General features: G+C 39.0%; 1 protein-coding gene across 3 annotated transcripts in view; it reads left to right on the forward strand.

Annotated features, from left to right (window-relative positions):
- The window catches only part of INTU (inturned planar cell polarity protein), an 83,410-nt gene that overhangs the window by 11,208 nt on the left and 46,782 nt on the right, over positions 1-25,420 (forward strand). For 2 of the 3 annotated variants that reach the window (XM_067036638.1, XM_059066344.2), the window contains exons 2-3: positions 10,958-11,508; positions 23,826-23,911. In XM_067036638.1, the coding sequence (XP_066892739.1) occupies positions 10,958-11,508; positions 23,826-23,911 (637 nt within the window). Of the gene's footprint in view, positions 1-10,955; positions 11,509-23,825; positions 23,912-25,420 lie in introns of all 3 variants that reach the window. The other variant, XM_067036639.1, reaches the window with a different exon arrangement.

Raw genomic sequence — 25,420 nt, forward strand, 5'->3', positions numbered from 1 at the left:
TTTAAATGGTATTTACTTCCCTAAGCTGCAGCGTCACCAATGCAAAAGGTGGGCTTCCCAGCATGGACAGGATACTGGAACATGTGGATTCAAGGCATAGGGATGCGAACCTAAGCTTTCTCATCAAAGCTAAGAGATATGAATTGCCTATTGTCTTTCATTGCCTACGTGGAGGTTATTAAAGAAGTTATGCTACTTTTTTTTTTTTTTTATGCTACTTATTGATTCACATAAAGTATCCTGAACTTTCAGGGTTCTAGTTGATTTCTGCATATTCTTTCCGGAAATTATCATTGTTTCTTGCATGCTTTGAAACTGAAGACCAGTTTGAGCTGCAATAGTCAATATAGAATTAATAAGTTTATCATTTTTTAGATAAAATGTGTCTAGGGTACATCTGGTATAGTACTTTTAATAGGTTTGTTTAAGACTTATAAGAGGAAATTTTTAGATGCAGTACATCTTAACCTGGCATATTGGCAAGTTCCTGAGGAAGCTTCAGAAGTAATACTGGGGGGTGGGTTGGGTTGAGGAAACTGTTGACTAGTTTCAGTATTAAAAAAAAAAATTATTTACTTATTTGGTTGCACCGGGTCTTAGTTGAGGCAGGTGGGCTCCTTAGTTGCGGTGCTTGGGCTCTTTAGTTGTGGCGTGCAAACTCTTGTTGTGGCATGCATGAGGGATCTAGTTCCTTGACCAGGGATCGAACCTGGGCCCCCTGCATTGGGAGCACAGAGTCTTATCCATGGCACCACTAGGGAAATCCCGACTAGTTTCAGTGTTGAAATAACAGAAATTATACATTTACTTGCAATAATGCCATGCCTTCTTTTCTTTGGTTTACAACTACCCAACTCATTGAAGCCACATTGGTTCATGTTGGCCAAAGTCATCCATTTTATGACTTAGAGTTTTGATTTTTTGAAGTGAATTGTTTATTGTTGTGAGTTTTAAAGCCTTGACTGATGGAGAGAAAAAAAGGATACTTTAAAAAGAGAATTTAGCTATAAAATGCTAAGGAGCTTCCACTGACAAGAAGATTGACTGGAGAAGAAGGAAAATATGTCCTTTAAATTTTTTTTTCTGAGGTTTTTTAACAACATTACTGAAGTATAATGACATACAATAAACTGCACATATTTGAAGTATACGGTTAAGTTTTGATAAGTTTTGACATGTATACATCTGTCAAGATAATGAACATATCCATCTCATCCAGAAGTTTCCCCATGTGCCTCCCTCATACTACTCATGCCTGCCTCACTCTTTATAACCGCTAATCTGCTTTCTGTATTGATAGCTGAGTTTGTGTTTTCTAGAGTCTTATAAAAATGGAGTTATGTAGTATGGACTCCCTTTTTTGTATGGCTTCTTTTAATCAGCATAATTATTTTGAGACCATTCATTTTGTTGCCTATATGTTGTTCGTTCCTTTTAATTTCTGAATAGGATTTATTTCTGAATAGGTTTCCATTTATTTCTGAATAGGGTTTCCTTTTTATTTCTAAATAGGATTCAGCATAATTATTTTTTTTCTTTGTGATTATTCAGCATAATTTTTTTGAGACTCGTTCATGTTGTTGCCTAGATGTAGTTCTTACCTTTTTATTTCTGAACTGGATTCCATGGATATATCAAAATTTGTCTTTTTCTTGGGTTTTAACTTGGGAATGTGCTACTCAAAGAATAAAAATATTTCATTCAAAGTTGTGATGCAATATATTAATATCAATTTAGTGTAGTATTTTCCTTTTTCTCTCCTGCTCTGAACCTTGACTTTTTCCTTTTAATTTAATTTTTCTTTTATCAAATTATATAGATTAAAAAGTCAAATAGTATGTAAGTGGGTTTATGATGAGACATGGTAATTCTCTGCCAGCATCTCTGTATGCTTCCAGCTCAGCATGTTTGAAGAGAATTCATTGTCTGCCTTGTTTCTCCTCTAGTGTTGCCCATCTCATTTGCTGACCTCACTCTCTTCTTACTCAGGTCCTCAGATCTAGTAAGTCTTCAATCCTGTTGACTTGCTTTTCTGATATCCACCCCACCACCTCCTCCTGCTTCTCACAGGCATTGCCTTACTTAAAGGGCTTGCGTCTCTCATTTACCAGTTGTCTAACTGGTCTGGGTGCCTCTAATTTCTCCTGTTTTCAGTCTTTCTCCCATACAGCTGCCAGAGTTTGTTTTCTAAAATCATTTTTCTCTTAGAGAACCTACTACAAAAAGATATAATGTAGCAGTTTGGATCAAAAATAGAATTAAACACATGCATGAATATTACCAGCGAAGCTAACTAAAATGAAGTAGATATCCACGTGCTTAACCAGGTCATCCCTGTGATCAGGAGGAGAAGGCCGAGATTTAAAAACTAACAATAATACTTCAGGTTTGTTTGCTGATGACTGTATTATTCAGAGAATTCAACCACTTCAATTACAATGGAATGTCTTTATAATGTAGCCTGAAATAACTGAGACTTTTGAAAATGAGACTAATTCTGTTAGTATTCATAGCACGTTTGCAGTGTTGGAATAATTTTTTCAACAGATTATTATGAGAGGCATCCTGGTACAGTGTAATAAGTACTAGATTAAGAGGAGGAGTCAGACAACCTGAAAGTGTTAACATTTTCATTTCATCAAGTTTTCTCTGGTCTCGAGGGATTCAGAATTAGGAGAATTCTTGGTTATAACTTACTGTTTTACAAGATGTCTCAAGACTCCTTTATACTAAGGGGCAAGTACTTAAAGAGAAAAATAAAGGCTGAAAGTGTAAGCATTTCTACCTCTTTGGAACTGAAGTCTTTGTGTAGATGACCTAGAAAAGACATGCTTTTCTTTAACATGAAAACTGTCTTCCTGGTACTGAGAAACTTGATGGGCCTTCATCTATTTTGACTTTTATTTCAAAATTAAAAATATTAGGACAATTGTTTTAGGGCAGTGGAACTGTATGATACTATAATATCATATAGTATCTGTATAATACTATACAGATACTGTATATATCTGTATGATACTATAATTATACTATAATGGGATGTACACCACGAGAGTAAACTGTAATGTAAGTTGTGGATTTGAGGTGATTATGTTGTGTCAATGTAGGTTGATCGATTGTAATAAATGTACCACTCTGGTGAGGGATGTTGATAATGGAGGAGGCCATGCAAGTGGGGGGACAGGAGTATATGGGAAGTCACTCTACCTTCTGCTCAGTTTCGCTGTGAACCTGAAACTGCTCTAAAAAAGAAAAGTCTTTTAAATCATCTTTCTACTCAAAAGCTTGATGGCCTCCCAAATAAACTCCAGATTCCTTAGGATGCTTTTTAAAGCTCTTTTGGATCTGTCCCTACCCTATCTGATCTCATCTTTGATGATCTTCCTTTAAGTCACCTGTATTCCTGTTTGTCTTAGCTCTGGCCTCTATTTAAAAAACATCCAAGGGAATTAATTCCCTGGCTGTCCAGTGGTTAGGACTCTGCACTTCCACTGCAGGGGGCATGGGTTTGATCCATGGTTGGGGAACTAAGATCCCACGAGACGTGTGGTGTGACCAAAAAAAAAAAAAAAAAAAATCCTAGACTGAGTGGCTTATAAACCATAGAAATGTATTTCTCACAGTTCTGGAGGCTGGAAGTCCAAGATCAGGATATCAGCATGGTCAGGTACTGGTAAGGGCCCTCTTCCACGTTGCAGGCTGCAAGTTCTCATTGTATTTTCACATAGCAGAGAGGAGAAGCAAGTTCCCTGTGTCTCTTATGAGGGCACTAATCTCATTCGTGAGGGCTGCACCCTTATGACCTCATCCAATTCTAATTACTTCCCAAGAGGCCCACCTCCTAACACCATCCCACTGGATGGAAATGTTTCAATATATAAATTCTGGGGGAACATAAACATTCAGTTCATAATATTACTACACTGAAATATTCACCCATTCTCATTCCTAACATTTTCTTTCATACCTACACTTATACGTATTGATACTTTGTTCTCTGTTTGAAACACCTTTTCTTCCTATCTCTGCTTGTCACAATCATTCAAGTTTTCATTTAAGTGCCACCTTCTCCTAGGACCTTATTTGATCCCTCTTAGACTTAATTTCTCCAGTAACAGTTTTTCTCTTATAGCAGTTTTCATTCCTCACTTTTGTCACTTGCATTTCAGCTAGGTGATGAGCTCTCTGTCCACCTGACATCTTTAAAAGCACAATAAAGCCCTATCAAAAAATGATTTGCTGGTCTTTGATTTCAGTTCTACCAGAGTTAGATCGTATCCTTAACTTAGTTATGTGTAGACATGCCCTGTTTAGCAGAAGGGCTGGGGTAGGGAATGGGGTCATTATTAGCATAGTTGTAGTGGAGATGTGTTCCTGATGTAAAAATTTATTTCATGCATCGACTACACAGGTAGTAGTTCACTGGCTGATCCCTTCTTCTCTGACATGCTCCACATTTGTTCCAGTGGTAACTGGCTGGGCTAGAAGCAGCATCATCAGCTCCCACCAGGTTCCCCACCTCCTCAAGCTGCTGTTAACAGCTAGCATAGATTTTAACCCTTAAAATCATGGTTTCCTTTTAGAAAACAATCAAAAGACTTCAGTGGTGAAAATTAGATATTGCTGGTAGACAGAACACAGAAATGAAAACACAGAAAAGCATTAGGCAGACCCATACTTACTCAACAAGCCCCAGATAGAATCCATGATAATTTGTCATGGTGTTTTTATTTTGTGTGGTTTGTCTCTGTACCTAGGATTGTCCTGCTGTACCTATTAGCACTATATAACTATGTAACTACATGTGTTGGACACTTTGGTAAAGCACATTGTGCTTTCCCCACTAAAATGAAAAAAAAAGTATTATAACAGGTTTGAAGTAGTAGCAAAAGTCTTTTCCTTAAGGAAATGTGCCATGAGGGCTGGCTATTTTGTTAATGTTTTTTCTTGTGGTGGCCAAGGAAATTGTGATACTACTTCATTTGGTGAAAAATGCTGACATTAACTCAACTAAGGACCTGAGAGATTCAATAACTTAGAAGAAGAAAAAAAGATTTAGTATCAACATAGAATTTTGAAACACCTGAGTAATTGAGAAACTTAAAAGCATTATCTGAAGTTCATTTTTTTTAATATACTGTTAGAGCTTATGTAATTGAACTTGTTTATTTGCAAATCAGCGAGTTTTTCTTTGGTAAGAAGGACTCTGTTCACATTTACCGCATCATTTAGGGCCTTGAAACCAATTAAAGTGCTGTGAAACTTTGCAGGCAGACTATAAATATACAGTTATTTCTGTTTAGAGCAAAGTAGAATGAACAAAATAAAAACCTCATTGAAAGACATTTGCACAATGACAGCTTTGCATCTTGCACCATAGACTCTCAAAAAAATGAAAGAATATTTATATTAATATTGATTAATGTAACCCATGTATTATAAAAATCTTAATTAAAACTGCTAGATTTAATTCCTTTCTAAAAATAAATATTTTAGACTTCCCTGGTGGTGCAGTGGTTAAGAATCCACCTGCCAATGCAGGGGACAAGGGTTTGAGCCCTGGTCCAGGAAGATCCCACATGCGGCAGAGCAACTAAGCCTGTGCACCACAACTACTGAGCCCGTATGCCATAACTACTGAAGCTCACGTGCCTAGAGCCCACGCTCCGCAACAGGAGAAGCCACCACAAGGAGAAGCCTGCGCACTGCAGCGAAGAGTAACCCCTGCTCGCCGCAACTAGAGAAAGCCCACGAGAAGCAATGAAGACCCAATGCAGCCAAAAATAAATAAATAAATTTTTAAAAAACTTTAAAAAATATTTTATTTTGGAATAAATTTAGATTTACAGAAAAGTTGAAAAGATAGTACAGAGAATTCCGGCAAATTCTTCACCCAGTTTTTCTCTGATGTTAACCTTTTACACAAATAGGGTACATTTTTCAAAACTAAGAAATTAACATTAGTATAGCACTATTAACTAAACTCTAGACTTTATTCAGATTTCACCATTCCCCTACTTATGTCCTTTTTCTGTTCCCAGATCCAATCCAGGGTATCATATGGCATTTAGTCATCACATCTCCTTAAGTCTCCTCTGGTCTGCAGCAGCTTCTCAGTCCTTCCTTGTTTTTCATAACCTTGATCACTTGGTTAAGGTGATGTCTGCCAGGTTTCTTCACTGTGAAGTCGCTGTTTTTCACTTTCCATACTCTGTTCTTTGAAAGCACGTCACTGAGTCCAGTCTATGCTAAAGAGGAAGAAAGATTAAGCTCCATCTCCTGGAGTGAAGAGTGTCTATATATTATATTAATTTCATTATTAATAAATAGTTACAATGAAAAGTTGGCGGTTTTGTTTTATTGTTGTTTTTAATACACCCCCTCCATTCTAATAGAACTAGTTTGAGAGAACATTCTTTCCAACTCTGTTAAACTTTCTGATACGTTAATCAGTTATGCTCTTGATGTTTTTCTAAATAGGAAGTAATCACCTGTAGTAGGAATAAGGAACCCTTTGGGAATCCTGAACTGTGGCCTTAAAGGTAGTATTTAGTTTTGGTTCATATGTTACCAGCACTTAGCCTGGAATCTAGTAAATAGAGATCATTGGAGGCATCTTCATTTATTGCTAGGGGTTGGAAAAGTGCAGAAGTACAGGAGCTATATCTAATAAAGGTGTAAGTTCCTCTCCAGTTCTGACTGTGGTGCAAGAGGATAGGAACTGTCATTTATTTGGCCTTTACCATGCCAGGCACATTATTTTATTTGCTGTTGATAACGGCCCTGTGAGGTAGCTATAATCTGTTTTCTGGAAAAGGAAACCTAAAGCTTAGAAAAGTGAAAATCTCAATAGAACAGTGTTTGAACCAAGGTCTGTGACCTCTCAGGTCATTTTCTTTTTACTATATGTTTTGTCTTCTTTTTCAGTTTCCTATGTTCATTTCCTTGTCTTTATTCCTGTCTCTTTTCTCCCTTCTTTTAATTTCTCCCTTTAAAAAAAAAATTATTCTACTTAAAGTGAAATATTTTTTTAAATATAGAGCTTAAGAAAGTGGATCTCATTCATTGCTGGTGGAAATGTGAATTGGTATAGTGTTAGGGTAAAGACACCTATCTATCTATCTATCTATCTATCCCCCTACATAAAAGAATGGTTACTGTATTGTTGTCCATAGGGGCAAAAAAAAAAAAAAAAAGAAAAAGAAAAAAAGTGAACACAAAGCTTATCAGTAGGTGAGTGACCAAATGTGCTACACCCCTCAATGTAGCCATTAGAGGTTTTTAAATTGTTTGTTTAGTGATAAATGATAAAGGGGTGTGTGTGTGTACGTGTGTGTAGACTCCACTCACTTTTTCAAAACAAACAGTAACAAATAACCCTATATATGTTTTCTATGGTTATAAGAACACAGACTAAAAAAATTTTTTTATTGAAGTATAGTTGATTTACGATGTTTGTTTTTGGTATACAGCAAAGTGATTCAGTTATACATATATATCTATATTGTTTTTCATATTCTTTTCCATTATGCTTTATTGCAGGATATTGAATATATCAGTAGTTCCCTGTGCTATACAGTAGGACCTTGTTGTTTAGAACACAGATTTTTAACATGTCAGTGAAAGGTAGGAAGGGAGAATGACATGTATGATAATTACGTGCCCATTTATATAAAATAAGTCTGTGCTTATATGTGCATGAAAGTACAGTCACCAACTAGAAATCTAGTCAACACCAGTTCTTTCCTCTCCCTCATTATCACATCTAATCCGTCTCAATGTCCTGGTGATTTTCAAGCATTTCTCAAATGTTTTTCCTACTTTCCATTTCCTCTACAATTGCCTTAGTTATCATCTTTGCTTGGACTATGGAAACAGCCCCCTAAATGGCCTCTTATCTTTTAAAAAAAAAAATAATTAATTAATTTTTGGCTGCGTTAGGTCTTTGTTGCTGCATGGGGTTTCTCTAGTTGCGGCGAGTGGGGGCTACTCTTAGTTGTGTGCGGGCTTCTCATTGTGGTGGCTTCTCTTGTTGTGAAGCATGGGCTCTAGGCACGCGGGCTTCAGTAGTTGTGGCACACGGGCTTAGTTGCTGCGCGACGTGTGGGACCTTCCCTGACCATGGCTCGAACCCGTGTCCCCTGAATTGGCAGGCGGATTCTCAACCACTGCGCCACCAGGGAAGCCCCTGGCCTCTTATCTTGAATCTTGTTCACCTCAATTCCTTCTTCTATTGTCCTGTCAAAGTAGATCTATTCAGGGATTTCTAACATGTAAACCCCTCTACCTAAAACTCTTCATTGATGCTCTCTTACCTACACAACAAAACCCAAACCCTTTGCCAGGGTCCAAGAAGACTTGCAAAATTACAACTTGCAAAATTAGACTTCTCCTGTCATTCCCCACCTCACTACCTCCACTCTGGCAACTGCAGATTAGCTTTAGTGATCCACCTAGGCCATGGGGACTACCCCTCAAGGCCTTTGCTTGTGCTGGTACTTCTGCTTGGGATTCTCTACTTGTCTTCCGCTTCAGCGCCCCAAGCCCTCCTCCCTAGATACTTATTGCTTTAAAACTCACCTCTGGGGTCTCCTCTACCAGAAAGTCTCCCTTGACCTCATCCTCAACCCCAGGCTAAGCTGGATGACCTCTCTTTTGCACCTACCATGTGCATTGTCATGAATTCCTTCTCAGTTTCTCTTCCTCACTAGACAAGGGAAGGAACTGAGGTTTTCATCTTTGTAATTCCAGTACCGTCCACCATGCCTGGCACCGTGTATTTGTTCCACAACGGAGTGCCACCCCCTGTGGCACCTCCACCTGCAGGGATCTTTAAATCATAACCAAAAAGTGGTTTCGCATTCATATTTTAGAGAATAAGTGACTTCCCCGGTGGTCCAGTGGTTGAGACTCTGCACTTCCACTGCAGGGGGCCCGGGTTTGATCCCCGGTGGGGAACTAAGATCCTGCGTGCCACACCGCACTGCCCCCGCCCCCAGAAAAAGTATAAATTCCAAATTTTGGAGAATTAGGTGAACCATCTCCACGTTTAGCAGAGAGGGGAAAAATGTTTCTTTGGGGTCACGTATCTCTCATACAAACGACAGACCAGATTAAAAGGGTGAGATTGTAAAGCAAGTACATTTCATTCATTTTCTAATTAATATATATCTTCACAAGTAATTGTGTATAATTATGGTATTTTCATTGCGCCATTTTATTTTATTTTTTAATTAATTAATTTCTCTTTTGGCTGCGTCAGGTCTTAGTTGTGGCAGGCGGGATTTTTTTGTTGCAATGCGCGGGCTCTTCCTCGCACTACGTGGGCTTCTCTCTAGTTGTAGCACGTGGGCTCTGTAGTTGTGATACACGGTCTCTCTAGTTGTGGCGTGCGGGCTTAGTTGCCCTGTGGCATGTGGGATCTTAGTTCCCCGACCAGGGATCGAACCAGCCTCCCCTGCATTACATGATGGATTCTTAACCACTGGACCACCAGGGAAGTCCCTGTGCCATTTTAAATTATGGTACATTGTTATCTAAATTTTTTATGGTGGGGACACAGTTATTTAGACTCATCAGAGTAAAACTACAGAGATATTAAATACTGGTTTCTGCAGTTAAAGACAGATATAGTCAAAACAACTGATATGGTGAATAATCCACAGTAAGTAGTGCTAAGTGCCTACAATGATGCCACACACTGGGAACCAGCAAGTGCCAAAGAAATGTTAGTTTTGATATCTGGGGATAGTTATGCTTTTTTTTTTTTAACCATTCATATATAGTTAAAAATTCTATGTTAATTACCAACTACAGACCAGTGTAGTGGTTAGTTTCTGATTAATAGAATAGTGCATTTTTTGGATGAATGTTCACAGTATTTAGAAAGAGACACTTGACTTTTAAGTTAAAAGAACCAGGATTGCTAATAAACACTGCAGAAAACAGATGTCTTCTAACTGATTGAATGATTAGAACAGAAATTATATCGTGCCAGGATATTACAGCTCATGTTTCTGAAAAGTCTCTCCACATGTTAGTTCTTCCACTGTAACCAGTTTTGCTTTAAAGAAGAGCAGTTTGAAAGGTAAACTGTTCGTAACATTGAACAGGGTAGAGTTTGTGGCTAGGTCTGTTACCCTAAGATGGGTATTTTTGTTTTTTAATGCTCTTTGAATCATTTTAATAATAATAATTTTGTTTTTTTCAATGGCCTACTTCCCAGTTAAAAGGTTTTTTTATAATCACATGATGAATCGTGTAATGTGTGGTTTACTTTTCTTATTACAATTATTTGTTAAAAGAAATTTTATGAAATTATAGGCTACAGAAGTGATTATTATTAACTGTGATTACAAACTAGTTGTTTTCAGCAAAGATTTTAGTTCGTGGTGGGTGAATGTTCCTTTTTTGAAAACTTATTCTATAAACAAAGTCTTTTAATACTGGTAGGCTTTCACTTTTGTTTTAACGTGTCAGCCATGCTGAATAATTTCTTTGCAAATAGGATGTTTTTATGTGCAATTTCTGAATGTCTCCCATCTGTGGATATAATTGTATAATCAACTACTAATGTAAACCATTGTCCAGTGAAATTGTCTAAAGTGAACAGTAACCACACAGGGACCGAATTAAATTTAAAAAACAAAATAGAACCTTAGATTCTAGAAGAGGGCCATCTCTTTTTTAATTTGTTTTATTTTCTATCACTATGCCATTTTGATTCCGTCTCCTCCAGCCCCGGTTCTTTAAGGCTCTCCAAAAAGCATTCTACAGGAAATAATGTTGATGCTCACAATAAATTAGAATCAGTGAGGAGACTCTGAAATAATCAAAGAACTTTCACCCCTCCCGTCTCCCCGCACCCCAACCCCTACCCTCACCCGCCTGCCGGAAAGGCATAACTATTTTTCCCATGTTTGGCTGCGATTTAGATTATCTTTTCTCTTTTTCACAGCGACCTGGAGCCTGAATGGCTGGACAGTGTGCAGAAGAATGGAGAGCTGTTTTATTTGGAGTTGAGTGAGGATGAAGAAGAAAGCCTCCTTCCTGAGACACCTACTGAGACACCTACTGTGAACCATGTCAGGTTCAGCGAAAATGAGATTATTATTGAAGAGGATGATTACAAAGAAGGAAAAAAGTATGAACCCAAACTCAAGCGGTTTACCAAGATTTTAAAAAGTAAAAAACTTTTACCTAAGCGCTATAATAAAAAAAATAGCAATGCCAGTGGGCCAGTCTCCATTCTAAAGCATCAGTCCAATCAGAAAACAGGAGTTGTGGTCCAACAGCGGTACAAAGACGTGAACGTTTACGTGAACCCCAAAAAGCTAACTGTCACCAAAGCCAAAGAGCAACTCAAGCTTCTGGAAGTACTGATTGGGATTATCCATCAGACCAAGTGGAGCTGGAGAAGAAATGGGAAACAGGGCGGTGGAGAGAAGCTTGTGGTCCATGGCCTGCTGCCAGGAGGATCTGCTATGAAGAGTGGTCAGATATTAATCGGTAAGTCCTGCTGGTGAACATCGGTCCTTGTTTGCAGGGTTAATGGTTGATGATACTTTGTGAGGAAAGTGATCAAAATTATCAGAATTATAGCCAGAGTCTCAACCAGTTAAGGACTGCCTGACGATATTTGGGACAGTAGTGAAATTGGAAGGATTCTGTACTGCAACGTACAGCATTCTTAATACAAGCACTTTAGTGCATTGAATACACATGTGTGCCTTGTTAGACCAGGGAACAGCTTAACTAATTTTCAAGTTTTTGTATAATTTTATTTCATCTTGGTTTTCTTTGCTGACAAGAAAAAGAAAAGTTGACTGTACTGTGATAATTTAGGTTTGAATGACCTCTATCCAATAACATGATACAAAAATATATAATTTATGAATAAAAATACTTTAAAATTGTATGTTTGCACTTAAGTGCCCCGAGTTCTTGGAGTGGTTTTAAACTGTTTCCTATGGCATATGTAGCAACATTGGTGTTATACGTAAATTTCCTTTTAAGGGCGCTTGTCATAAAATATCCCACCAATTTTGAGGGGAGAATAAGAAACCCACAAGTTATTCTGAATATATGTTAAGATGAGCATTTTGTGTTGCTGATACATTTTAAGCTGTTGGGTATGTTTGAGTTAGTAGCAAAGATAGATTAGTTACCTAGAGATAGATTAGTTACCCAGAGATAGGTTAGTTACCCAGAGATAGATTCGTTACCCAGAGATAGATTCATTACCCAGAGATAGGTTAGTTACCCAGAGATAGGTTAGTTACCCAGAGATAGATTCGTTACCCAGAGATAGATTACCCAGAAATAGACTAGTTACCCAGAGATAGACTAGTTACCTAGAGATAGACTAGTTACCTAGAGATAGACTAGTTACCCACAGATAGATTAGTTACCCAGAGATAGGTTATTTACCCAGAGATAGGTACCTAGAGATAGACTATTTACCTAAAGATAGATTAGTTAAAGATGAGAATATGTTGTTAACAAAACTTACATGTAGTAACAGTTCTCCAAGCTGATGGTCTTAAGTTGACCCAGCCTGAGAGATTTTGATAAAGGAACTTTTATAGATTCTTTAGAAACATTTCAAAATATTTCTTTAAGTCCAAATTTTTTGTTTGTTCATTGATTCATTAGATAATTTTTTGAGCACCTGCTAAATGCCAGGAACACGAAGATTACTCTAATGATCCAGTTACTCCTCCTAAGGAGCTCATGCTGCAGTGGAGCTCACGTAGGGTCAGAAATAAGCAGACAGTTTCCCACAGTGTGATAAGAGCCATGATAAGGGTTTGCAGGGAGGAGCCCTGTAGGAAGGGCATCTGTGCAAAGCGTGTATTCCACATGGTTGCAACAAGATCTGCACATTCTCTTCTTACAGTGTGATGCTGATACTCCACCCATGGAGAGTTATGGTATGTGTGTGTGTCTCTGTGCCCCACTGCCCTGGCCTTGAATCTGGGTGGGTCTGTGACCACAGCTTAATTGGTACCGTGCACACAGACGTAAGGAGTGGGCTCATAAAAGGGGATGCACCTTCCACCTGTCCCTATTCTGTGAGGAAGGCCAGGCCACATGAAGGGGCCCTGAGTCCTACGTAGCATTCTGGCTGGTAGCCCCAGCTGAGGCCCCAGCCACGCTCAGGAACAGCCATCAGATGTGAGTGAAGAAGCCATCCGGGTAACCCCTGCCCCAGCCATCTGGCTGCAGCTACATAAGGAACCCTGAGTGATAACCTCAGCTGAGCCCCATCAGCCCCAGAACCGGGAGAGACAATAAATGGTGGTGGTTGTTTCTTTCGTTGTTGTTGTTGTTTTTTTAATTGAGACATAATTGACGTATTACATTACATTAGTTTCAGGTATACAACATAATGATTTTATATGTGTTTATCCTCCGAAATGATCACTGCAGGAAGTCTAGTTAACATCCATCTCCACACACAGTTACAAAGGACGGTTGTCATTTGAAGCTACTGAGTTTTTTGGGTGATCGCTTATGCAGTAATAGGTAACTGGAACAGGAGCTAATGCATACTTACATTCTCTCAGGTCCTCACCTACCTTTTTTGTCAAGTTACAGAATTGGACCAGAGTATCTCTAAGGTTTGTTCTTTTAGTTCTGTCAAAGGAGACCAGAATTCCTGCTTATGAAATCCTGCCTTGTTGTTGCACACCACCATAAATGTCTGATCCCACACGCTGGGGAACCTCAGCTACACATCCTCTTTATACTCACCTGGGGCTTCTGCTTGGAATGCCTATTTGGACCGAGTTATAGACAGATCTCTAACATTCTTCCTACCCTTTTCTCTTGAAACGTAACAGAGTGGTCGTTATGACCAAGGAGCCTCCTATTCCCTATTTCCTTTCCCCTGATACTCACTCCAGTCTGCTGAACCTTCTAGGGGTGGCAGTTACCTCTGGCCGTGATCTTTGCGCCATCAGTATGGAAGGAAAGCGAATGAACCAGAGAGAGGAAAACTACCAGGGTGGCCGTACTGTTTATCGTTACAATAATTTAAAGATACACAAGATGCTAGTAGTCTGCCTTTTAACCTGAGTGAGGTAACACAGATGCGTTCACTTTGTGATAATTCATTGTATTGTACTACAATTTATGCACTTTCCTGCATGTGTATTAAATAGCAATAAAAAGTGAGAAAAATGAGGCTCATGAGTTCAATTTTGTAATAGAAAAGATAATGATTTACTAATAAGTAGAAAAGGAAAGTTGTCGGCATAAAATGATTATTTCATCTTTGATGCATAGCAAGATGGTTGGTTCATAATAAGCCCTCAAAAACATTTACTGAATGAATGAATAAGCCATGTAAAAAGAATACATGCAGGGAAAACAATTAGACGTTAATATCAATACAGCAAAATGCTAATAGTGTTGGATTAGGGTGGGGGCATTATGGGTAATTGTTATCTCTACTTTTCTAAGTTTTTAATGTTATGATTAGGTTCTATATTTTTTTAATTATATAATTTTGGGACTAAAGAATGGATGATTTTTTTTCAGCATTAATTTTTAAAAAATTTTCCGAGCAGTCACAGGTGTTAAGCTTATAAATAATGAATATTACCGTATGCTCCTTAGAGCAGAGATATAAATCGCTGTTAGGAAAGAGACTTCGTCCTTGAATACTTCATTGAGCAGATGCTCTTATTTATCAAGATCAGAAATCCTGGGCTTCCCTGGTGGCGCAGTGGTTGAGAATCCGCCTGCCAATGCAGGGGACATGGGTTCGTGCCCCGGTCCGGGAAGATCCCACATGCCGTGCAGCGGCTGGGCCCGTGAGCCATGGCAACTGAGCCTGCGCTCCGCAACAGGAGAGGCCACAATAGTGAGAGGCCCGCATACCGCAAAAAAAAAAAAAAAAAAAAAAAAAAAAAAAAAAAAAAAAAAAAAAGATCAGAAATCCTATTCCAAGTTGGGTATGTGTTCATACCCGTTTGCAAGAATGGACGATTTTAATGTCATGGTGGGTTTGCTAATCGCACAAGGTGCTTCTGTGGTGGTAGTTTCTCACTTGCTTCTTTCATAGTGACATTTCACACTGCAGTCACCCCACAGGCAGGAAGATCATGAACGCTTTGTCCTGGTCAATGCTGTTTGCTCGGGGTGACTTCTGTTGTCTGGCTGGACGGTGACCCACTGTTGACTAAAGTCCCTTGACCAGCACAGTGAGACGGGTGACTCTTCTTTCTTTTATGACAGCAGACCTCTGTTCTTTTCTCATTCTTCTTTGCTGGATTCTTGGGGGTCTTGCTACCTTTTTTGGTGCCATTTTTGCTGTTCCTGCTGCCAAGGGCTTGCATGTTTACTTTTTACATTTCTATTTTTGCTTTTCTGTTAAAGTTTGACAGTTGATAGCTCCTAGACTACCTGTAGCCAGCCACTGACTCAGTCCAGAACAAATAGAAGTTCCCCTTTTATCTACATCATAGAAACCGCATATCATCTCAGTGATTTATTTTTGTCCTCAAGATCACCCATTTTTTGGTCATTTTAAACTAGATTTTTTTTTTAAGGATTGGGAAGGATAGGGTTAGAGAAATTACACATTGGTAATCTTTTTTTAAAAATTAATTATTTATTTATTTTGGCTGCGCTGGGTCTTAGTTGTGGCATGAGAACTCTTAGTTGCGGCATGCACGTGACATCTAGTTCCCCAACCAGGGATCGATTTCAGACCGCCCCCTGCATTGGGAGCATGGAGTTGTACCCACCAGACCACCAGGGAAGCCCCCACGTTAATATTCTAGACACACATACCCCTGGAAACTTTTTCTGATGAAGAGTAAACAAAGTTTTTATCTCAAGCTCTGTTTGTGTCAACTTCTAATGTTCTCACCTGTGACCACTAAATAGATTTGTTTTGTATAATACTTGTGCTAAGTTTCTCTTTGAAATTTTAAAAAATGTTGGAAGTATTTTTGGATTTACTTTTAAAAATCATTTTAATTGAGGTATGACCCATAATATGCACAAATCTTAAATGTATACTCAGTATATTTTAACATATGTATGTCCCTGTGTAACTACCACCCAGGTCAAGATATAGAATGTTTTTGGTACCCAGAAGGCTCCACGGTACATCCTCCTAGTCAGTACCCCCTCCCAAAGGTAATCGTTTAAAAGTCAGAACTTTTCTATCAAGAGAGTTGATTCTGCCTCTTCTTGAGCTTCATGTATATGAAAGTATATGGTGTGTATTCTCTTGTTTGTATTATATTTCTTTAGTTTATAATCTATGAGAAATATCCATGTTCTCACTATGTAGTATTCCGTTGTATGAATACATACTATTTATTTTTCCATTCCACTGTTGATGGACATTTTGCTTATTTCCAATTAAAATATCTGAAGTGCTCTTTTGAAAAGACAGATTTGGTTTTTACACATAACATATGGTTTTATTCTCTAATATTTTACAGACCATTACTTGATGTACATTTTTTTTTTTTTTTTTTTTTTTTGCGGTACGCGGGCCTCTCACTGCCATGGCCTCTCCCGTTGCGGAGCACAGGCTCCGGAGGCACAGGCTCAGCGGCCGTGGCTCACGGGCCCAGCCGCCTCGCGGCATGCGGGATCCTCCCGGACCCGGGCACGAACCCGTGTCCCCTGCATCGGCAGGCGGACTCTCAACCACTGCGCCACCAGGGAAGCCCAGTATACATTTTTATTTTCTTCTGTAATAGGTGTAACATTTTGATCTTCTTTTTTTAAAAATTTTTATTTTTGGCTGCATGCAGGCTTTCTCTAGTTGCGAGCCCCATTGAGTGGGGGCTACTCTTCATTGCCGTGTGCAGTCTTGTCATCGCCGTGGCTTCTCATTGCGGAGCATGGGCTCTAGGCGTGCAGGCTTCAGTACTTGTGGCACGCAGGCTCAGCAGTTACGGCTCGCAGGCTCTAGAGCGCAGGCTCAGTAGTTATGGCGCACGGCCTTAGTTGCTCCACGGCATGTGGGATCTTCCCGGACCAGGGCTCGAACCCGTGTCCCCTGCATCAGCAGGCGGATTCTTAACCACTGCACCAGCAGGGAAGGCCTTTGATATTCTTAATGAAAATAACTCTACTTGTTTGTCTCTCCTCTCGCACGTCATTTTTTTCCCCATGGTACTTGAACCACTAGTAAAGGAAAGACACTGAAGCAGTGTGTTCACTGGAAAGACAGAATTTTAGAGTTTTTAGGCCTTTGTTGAGAGCGTCTGGTTGTTACTTCCCCCTACGGATGAGCACCAAAGGAATTACATGACTTACCCGAGAGCAGACAGCCAGTCAGCGATAAAGCTGAGACCTACGGGTTGTGAATTCCATTCGCAGAGCTCTTTCACTTGCCAGGTTGCTCACTTAAATGGGTGGGGAAAGTGCCAAAAGATTTCTTTTTGAAACAAAAACAAAAAGAAATGATTTAATCCTTTCAAAATGTAATTGGGAAATAAGTGTTAAACTACCACAATGTACTGTTGAACCCAGTTAATTCATTCTGAGACATTTGTCCTAAAGAAGTAATCTAAAACATATCTGCAAACTGCAGCCAGCAGATCAAATCAGGCCCACCACCCATTTTTGTACAGTCAGCAAACCAAGGATGGTTTTAACCGTTTTCAATGGTTTTTTTTTTTTTTTTGTGGTACGCGGGCCTCTCACTGTTGTGGCCTCTCCCGCTGCGGAGCACAGACTCCGGACGTGCAGGCTCAGCGGCCATGGCTCACGGGCCCAGCCGCTCCGCGGCATGTGGGATCCTCCCGGACCGGGGCACGAACCCGCGTCCCCTGCATCGGCAGGTGGACTCTGAACCGTTGCGCCACCAGGGAAGCCCTCAATGGTTTTTAAAAAAAAAAAAAATCAAGAGTGATATTTTATGACATATGAGAATTATATGAAATTCAGATATCAGTGTTCATAAATAAAATGTTATTGGAACACAGCCACATTCATTTATTGCTGCTTTCAAGCTACAATGTCAGAGTTGAGGAGTTGTGACAAAGGCCATGTGGCCTGCAGAGCCTAAAATGTTTACTGATCTGACCGTTTACAGAAAAAGTTTGCTGACCCTAGATGTAAAAACAGGAAAAGTATGTGCATGAAAACATTTATTCAAGCATTTTTTAATAATAATAAAAAGCATGAAAATGTCAAACCAAGGGTCTGGTTATTTAAATTATAATTTAATAAATTTGTATGTTATTTGACTATTAAAATTGTAATTCTAAAAACTGTATACCAGCATAAAAATTCTTATTACTTGAGAAGTTTGAAAGGAAAAAAGTGCTTGATGCCTCATTTGTGTGAAAAAAGGTAAAGACTAAAAATAATTTGCAGAAACAATCATGGCTATAGTGCCATCAATAATTTATAGTTATCAATAGTTTTTACATTTCTGCAATATTATTTTCTATTTTAATGAGAAATAAAAACCTGGCACTAGTTTCGTATCCATCATCTTCAGAGAATGTGATGTTTTACTTAATATTCTGAATGGTAGTTACAGTAGATGAGCTACCCTTATTCAAGGAATTCTAAAATGGTAGGTTGGGAGGGACCTTATTTTATTTTATTTTTATTTATTTATTTATTTATTTTGTGGTACCCGGGCCTCTCATTGTCGTAGCCTCTCCCGTTGCGGAGCACAGGCTCCAGACATGCAGGCTCAGCGGCCATGGCTCACAGGCCTAGGAGCTCCGCGGCATGTGGGATCTTCCTGGACCGGAGCACGAACTGGTGTCCCCTGCATCGGCAGGTAGACTCCCAACCACTGCGCCACCAGGGAAGCCCTATTTTTTTTTTTTTTTTTTTTTTCGGTACGCGGGCCTCTTACTGTTGTGGCCTCTCCCGTTGCGGAGCACTGGCTCCGGATGCGCAGGCCCAGCGGCCATGGCTCATGGGCCCAGCCGCTCTGCGGCACGTGGCATTAGGAGGGACCTTAATTTTCTCTGGTTTAGTGCTTACATGTTATAGTTGAGGGATTGATATTGACGTTAAAAAAATACAATAATTTTTATTCTCTCAAAAATTAAGAATTTGTCAATAAATGCATTAACTTGAATGTATAAAATGGCAGTATGTAACTGTGTTTCAGAAACCAGATGCTTTCCCCTCTGAAGTCAAATTCAGCTTAATTTAAACGATCTATTTATTTATTTATGTAAATTTATCTATTTAATTTTGGCTGTGTTGGTTCTTCGTTGCTGTGCGCGGACTTTCTCTAGTTGCCGCCAGTGGGGCCTACTCTTCGTTGCAGCACGCGGGCTTTTCATTGCGGTGGCTTCTCTTGTTGCGTAGCACAGGCTCTAGGCGCACGGGCTTCAGTAGTTGTGGCATGCAGGCTTCAGTAGTTGTGGCTCGCGGGCTCTAGAGCGCAGGCTCAGCAGTTGTGGCACACGGACTTAGTTGCTCTGTGGCATGTGGAATATTCCTGGACCAGGGCTCGAACCTGTGTCCCCTGCGTTGGCAGGCAGATTCTTAACCACTGCGCCACCAGGGAAGTCCCTAAATGATCAATTTAACTACACAATATGATCCCACCCCACTGTCTCATACCTATTTCCCAGTCCTCTTGTATGTAAATACCAGCTTCTAACAGGACTGATTTATTCTTTTTCCAATGACTGCCAAGTGTACCTTGTATATCCTTCTATTCTTTAGCATTCATGGTCCCTGAATCTCACTTGGTGCTTAGCCAAAGTTGCTTTGTTCTGTTAAGTGGGTATATTAATTTTCTATTGCTGCTGTGACAAAGTACCACAAACTTAGTGATTTAAAGCAGCACAAATTTATCGTCTTGCGGTTCTGGAGGTCAGAAGTCTAAAATGCGTCTTCCTGCACTAAAATCAATGTATCCACAAAGCTGCATTCCTTCTGGAGGCTGCAGGGGAGAAGCCCTTTCCTTGGCCAGCTGCTGGAGGCCACCTGCGTTCCTTGCCTTGGGGTCCCTTCATCTTCAAAGCCAGCAGAGTAGCGTCTTCATGTCTCTCTTTCTCTGATTCTGTGGTTTTCCTGCCTCCTTCCTATAAAGACCCTGTGATTCCATTGGGCTCATTTGGATAATCTCCCAATCTCAAGATCCTTAACTTAATTACATCTGAAAAGTCTCTTTAGCTATGTAAAGTAACATAGTCACAGATTTCAGAGGTTAGGATGTGGACATTTTTGGAGGACATTTATTCTGCCTACCACAGTGTGTGTGAGTTTTAATTTTTTTCTCTTTGCAGTAGTAATAATATATGCTTATGGTAGACCATTTAGAAAATGTAATTAAACAAAACAAAGAAAAAGCCCAATCACCCAAAGGGATTGACTTAAGCATTTTGATAAACTGATCTCCCCCTTTATATTTTATTTGATTCTTGAATGAAATCTCTTGATAACCTTGATACATTTTCCCTCTTACGTCTACCCATCAGTAATTCTCAAACTATTTCTTATTTAACAATTCAAAGCAATTCATGCAGTTCATTTCCTTTCAGCCTTTGAAATGGGACCCTGCATACTAATGACTCCCATGCACTGGTTGAGAAAGATCTTTCCTGGAGTGCAGGCTGCCCACTGCAGTGATGTGATGTCCAGGAAGCCTGCCATCTCTGAGTCACCTCACAGAGGTGCTCAGAAAAACGTGAGGAAAGCAAGTATCTGGAAAATGAGAAGTGGATGGAACATTTCTTTTATGGAAATAGACAATTTTCTACTAAACATTTAAAAATATTGTGTATATACTACACTTGTTCTAAAATTTATTTTCATATCTTTTGTAGTGATACATGTCTCCTGTTTTTAGAGGTTTCTTGGACATGATGCTTTTAGATGATGATACTTCCTGCAACACTCAACTACAGAACTGTATTCATTAGGGTTTGGAGGGGAAAAAAAACAGAGTCATTTGGGACATTATCCAATGGAGTTTTAGTTTAAAGGAGCAAGGTTTAAATCTTTTCACTATTTAGGTGTCCTGAGGATAGAATAATCTATAGACAGTAGAACTCATGGTTGGTACGGTCCAGAAGGGGTTTTGTTTTATCAATACATCAATACTTCTATATTGTGTTCACCTCCCTCCCTCCCTCCCTCCCTCCCTCCCAATCTCTCTCTCTCTTTTTCTCTCTCCCTCCCTCTCTTTTTTAAAAAAAATGTTTATTTATTTATTTATCTATTTATTTGGTTGCACCATGTCTTAGTTGCGGCAGGTGGGCTCCTTAGTTGTGGCATATGAACTCTTAGTTGCAGCATGCATGTGGGATCTAGTTCCCTGACCAGGGATTGAACCCCAGCCCCCTGCATTGGGAGCGTGGAGTCTTAACCACTGTGCCACCAGGGAAGTCCCTTTCCTTCCTTTTTAAAATCACTATAGCTATAAATAATTTGATATAATACACTTGTTTAATCTCTTATTTAAAAATAATTAGGAGAGCATGTTGCTTTTTCATTTTTCCAAGTTGAATTGAAGTTGGAAGCTTATTTTAGTTTGCAAGTTCTTACTCTTTTCTTCCAGTTTGATTGAGATATAATTGACATACCGCACTAAGTTTAAGGCGTACAGCGTAATGATTAGACTTACATACATCATGAAATGATGACCACAGTAAGTTTAGTGAACCTCCATCATCTCATATAGATACAAAATTAGAGAAATAGAAAAGAAATTTTTTTCCTTGTGATGAGAACTCAGGATTTACTCTCTTAACACCTTTGTCTTATAACAGACAACAGTGTTAATTATATTGATCATGTTGTACATTACATTCCTAGTACTTATTTATCTTATAACTGGAAGTTTGTTCCTTTTGACCACCTTCATCCAATTCCCCTCTTCTCTCCTCCCCCGCCTCTGGTGACCACAAATCTAATTTCTTTTCTGTGAGTTTGTGTGTTTATTTTGGAAGTATAATTGACCTACCACCCTATGTTAGTTCCTGTTACACAACATAGTGATTCGATATTTCTATAAAGTTCAAAATTCTTTTAAAAAAAGTTACCAGATTGAGCAAAGTGCTGCAACAGTGGACCATCGTATAAGGCTTGGTGCCCCAAACTGAGGAACTCTCAACTGAATAGCATCTCTTGAGCATTTGAACCTAGTGTAGGTCATTGCAGGCTTTCAGAGGGCTGGCCTAAGAAACTCCTGCTCACCCTGCACTTAACCCCTTTCCCATATGATAGATATCCGGGAGAGCAAGGAATGAAGGGGGAGGGGGAGGGGGAGGAATAGCGGTAGCTAAAGTAATGGCAGTTTCGCCTGTTCCCCAACCCTCATTCCCACAGGGCATCATGAAAAGGGCCAGGTGACCCCTACACACATAGTGGGTTGCATTAAAGGACAGGAACTCGAAGCTTAGGCAACATAAATCTTTTATAGAGAACAATTATTAACAATAAAATATTGTTAATATATCTTATACTGTACTTTTTTTTTTTTTTACTGTTATTATACTGTACATTTGCTCTGGAGGGAGACACTATCTCATCCAAAGCTGTTCGCTATACAATCTTGAAAAGATAATCCAGAACACAGACTTCCAGTGCCTTGGCTTTTAAGATATACGAAAATATGAGAGACCAATGGAGAATTGTCTACCAATACTATTTTGTCTCTATATATCAATATATATTTATTATCTGTCTTCCCCAAAGAGTATTAAGCTCCATGTGAATAGAGGTTTTTGTCTGTTTTGTTCAATTCTCTATCTGCAGGGCCTAGAACAGTGCTCAATAAGTATTTGTTGGATAAATTAATGAATGCATGAGTATGAATTATTTAATCAATTTCCTAATGATAGGAATGAGGAGAAAAAAATAACCTTGGTATGCGTATTTCTATTAATATACTCACTGGTGTTTAGATATTACCTTTATGTTGTGAAAGTAAATTTCCATTTTAACACTGATCTTTATTAAAGCCACCTGATTTGATAATATGCACATTTAAAGAAAAGCCATAGAAAAGGAGATTTTTTTACCAAAACATGCTATATAGGTTTTATTGCGGTTGGGGGCTTTTGAAACAAAGATGTGTTTAGGCACATATCAGTAATAACAGTGAATGCGCAGCATATTGAGTTATGATATACCACATGGATTTAATTAAAATTTCAGCTGAATTTTTTTTACTGTGAGTCTAAGTGGTTAGATTCAGTTTTGTTAAGTGCAATATTTGGTTTATGCTACAAATTTTCCATTTGTCCCTTGGGTTTATGTAATCCTCTCATTGTATCAAAAATGAGAATATTCATCTCTTTAAATATTCATAGGTTGTATTTAGTTATGGTGCAATGTTGGGCTGCGTTATACTTTAAGAAAGAGTGGGGTGCTTCCCTGGTGGCGCAGTGCTTGCTAATGCAGGGGACACGGGATCGAGCCCTGGTCTGGGAAGATCCCACATGCCGGGGAGCAACTGGGCCCGTGAGCCACAACTACTGAGCCTGCGCGTCTGGAGCCTGTGCCCCACAACAAGAGAGGCCGCGATAGTGAGAGGTCCGCGCACTGCGATGAAGAGTGGCCCCCACTTGCCACAACTAGAGAAAGCCCTCACGCAGAAACGAAGACCCAACACAGCCAAAAATTAATTAATTAATTAATAAACTCCTACCCCCAACATCTTCCAAAAAAAAAGAACAAGTGAGGTGGGAGATTAGTTCTGCCACTAATGAGCTTTATAACCTTGAACAAGTCCCTGAATGTCTGTACCACATTTTCCATTGTACTTTGAAGTTCAGAATAGATGCTTTTTAATGTTCCAATTCTAGATCTTTTTCAGTTTTGGATACTCACACAACTGTCTTTTATTGTGATTCTGTTTTCAGGTGATGTCCTTGTTGCCGTGAACGATGTAGATGTGACCTCCGAGAACATAGAGAGAGTTCTGTCTTGCATTCCTGGACCTATGCAGGTGTGGACATTCTTTTTCTGTGTTTTATGATGTCTTTTATGTTTTATGATGAATTACATGAAATAAGTGTTTGTGCTATCTTCTTTTTATGAAATTCTGAAAATAGTCATGTATAATGGGTGAGTTATACTTACATGCTAGGATATTTTTAAAATTTTAGCTCTTAGAGATTGTTCCAAAAAGAGAGAGAAATATCTACAAGAACAATAATAAAAACATACATAATGACCAACTTGCCATTATAAGTACCATACCTGCTGATGAAAATCCAATTCCTAGAAAAGCCATTTAAAATAGTCATGGAATTTTCTATTTTCTGACTTAGTAAAATCATAATTGCTATAAAGTTTTTTATTGTGCTTTTGTTTATTTTAAAAGCTATACTATTTTCTTGATTTTTTTTTCTTTTTTGTTATCTAGCTTAGCCTTACTCCTGAGCTTTTAGTTAGCTACTTAATGAATTATTTTTCATTTCTTATAGGTAAAAATAAATCTCTTTCATAATAAGTTATTTTGATTTTCTAAGCATTGACATTTTGTATTACAGATGACATTTTTATGTCATTAGATGTATATCTTTTTAGTTTTGTTTTTTAATTTAATTTTATTTATTTTTTTATACAGCAGGTTCTTATTAGTCATCCATTTTGTACACATCAGTGTATACATGTCAATCCCAATCGCCCACTTCATCCCACACACACACCCCCCCCGCAGCTTTCCCCCCTTGGTGTCCATACGTTTGTTCTCTACATCTGTGTCTCAACTTCTGCCCTGCAAACCGGTTCATCTGTACCATTTTTCTAGGTTCCACATACATGCGTTAATATACGATATTTGTTTTTCTCTTTCTGACTTCACTCTGTATGACAGTCTCTAGATCCATCCACGATTAGATGTATTTTTAAAATGCTGTACCTCCTGTTTAAGAATGTTCTGCTCTTGTTATCATCAGGAACTGGCTTTCTCTCCTTCAAGGGATAGGGAGGGTGATATGTTTTAGACAGGTTAGAGACTCCGTGGACAGGCAGTGAGAAGATGAAGCAATTTTCAGATTGATCAGGATGAAGAACAAAATGCCTGATAAATCAGAATCATATCTGCATCTGATTTGGGATTCTGAAATAATAAGACCCATTATGAAATTTCTTGTTTTCTAAGAAAAAAGACTCCTGTTATGTTTGCTTCTTTCTCTTAACATACACACACACACACACACACACACACACACACACACACACACACACACACACAGATGCTCTGTAAACTTAGCTATCTTCAGAAATGCAAAATGAAAGTGCTAGAATAACGATGGTAGCCAGTGACTAGCAAAGTCTAGTAGTGGATAGAGAGATGGAGATGGAGGTGGGGTGCTGTTTGAAGTAATAGCAATCAGGTGGATATAGTGCTTCAGTAGGGTGTGCTGGTATCCCCTTTAGTCGCTAGATGAGGGGAGGAACAGGGGTGGGCCAAGATACTAGGGCACCTTAAGGGGTCCAGGCAGCAGCT

The sequence above is a fragment of the Kogia breviceps genome, chromosome 6, assembly GCF_026419965.1.
Source record: "Kogia breviceps isolate mKogBre1 chromosome 6, mKogBre1 haplotype 1, whole genome shotgun sequence".
NCBI classification, from domain to species: domain Eukaryota; kingdom Metazoa; phylum Chordata; class Mammalia; order Artiodactyla; family Physeteridae; genus Kogia; species Kogia breviceps.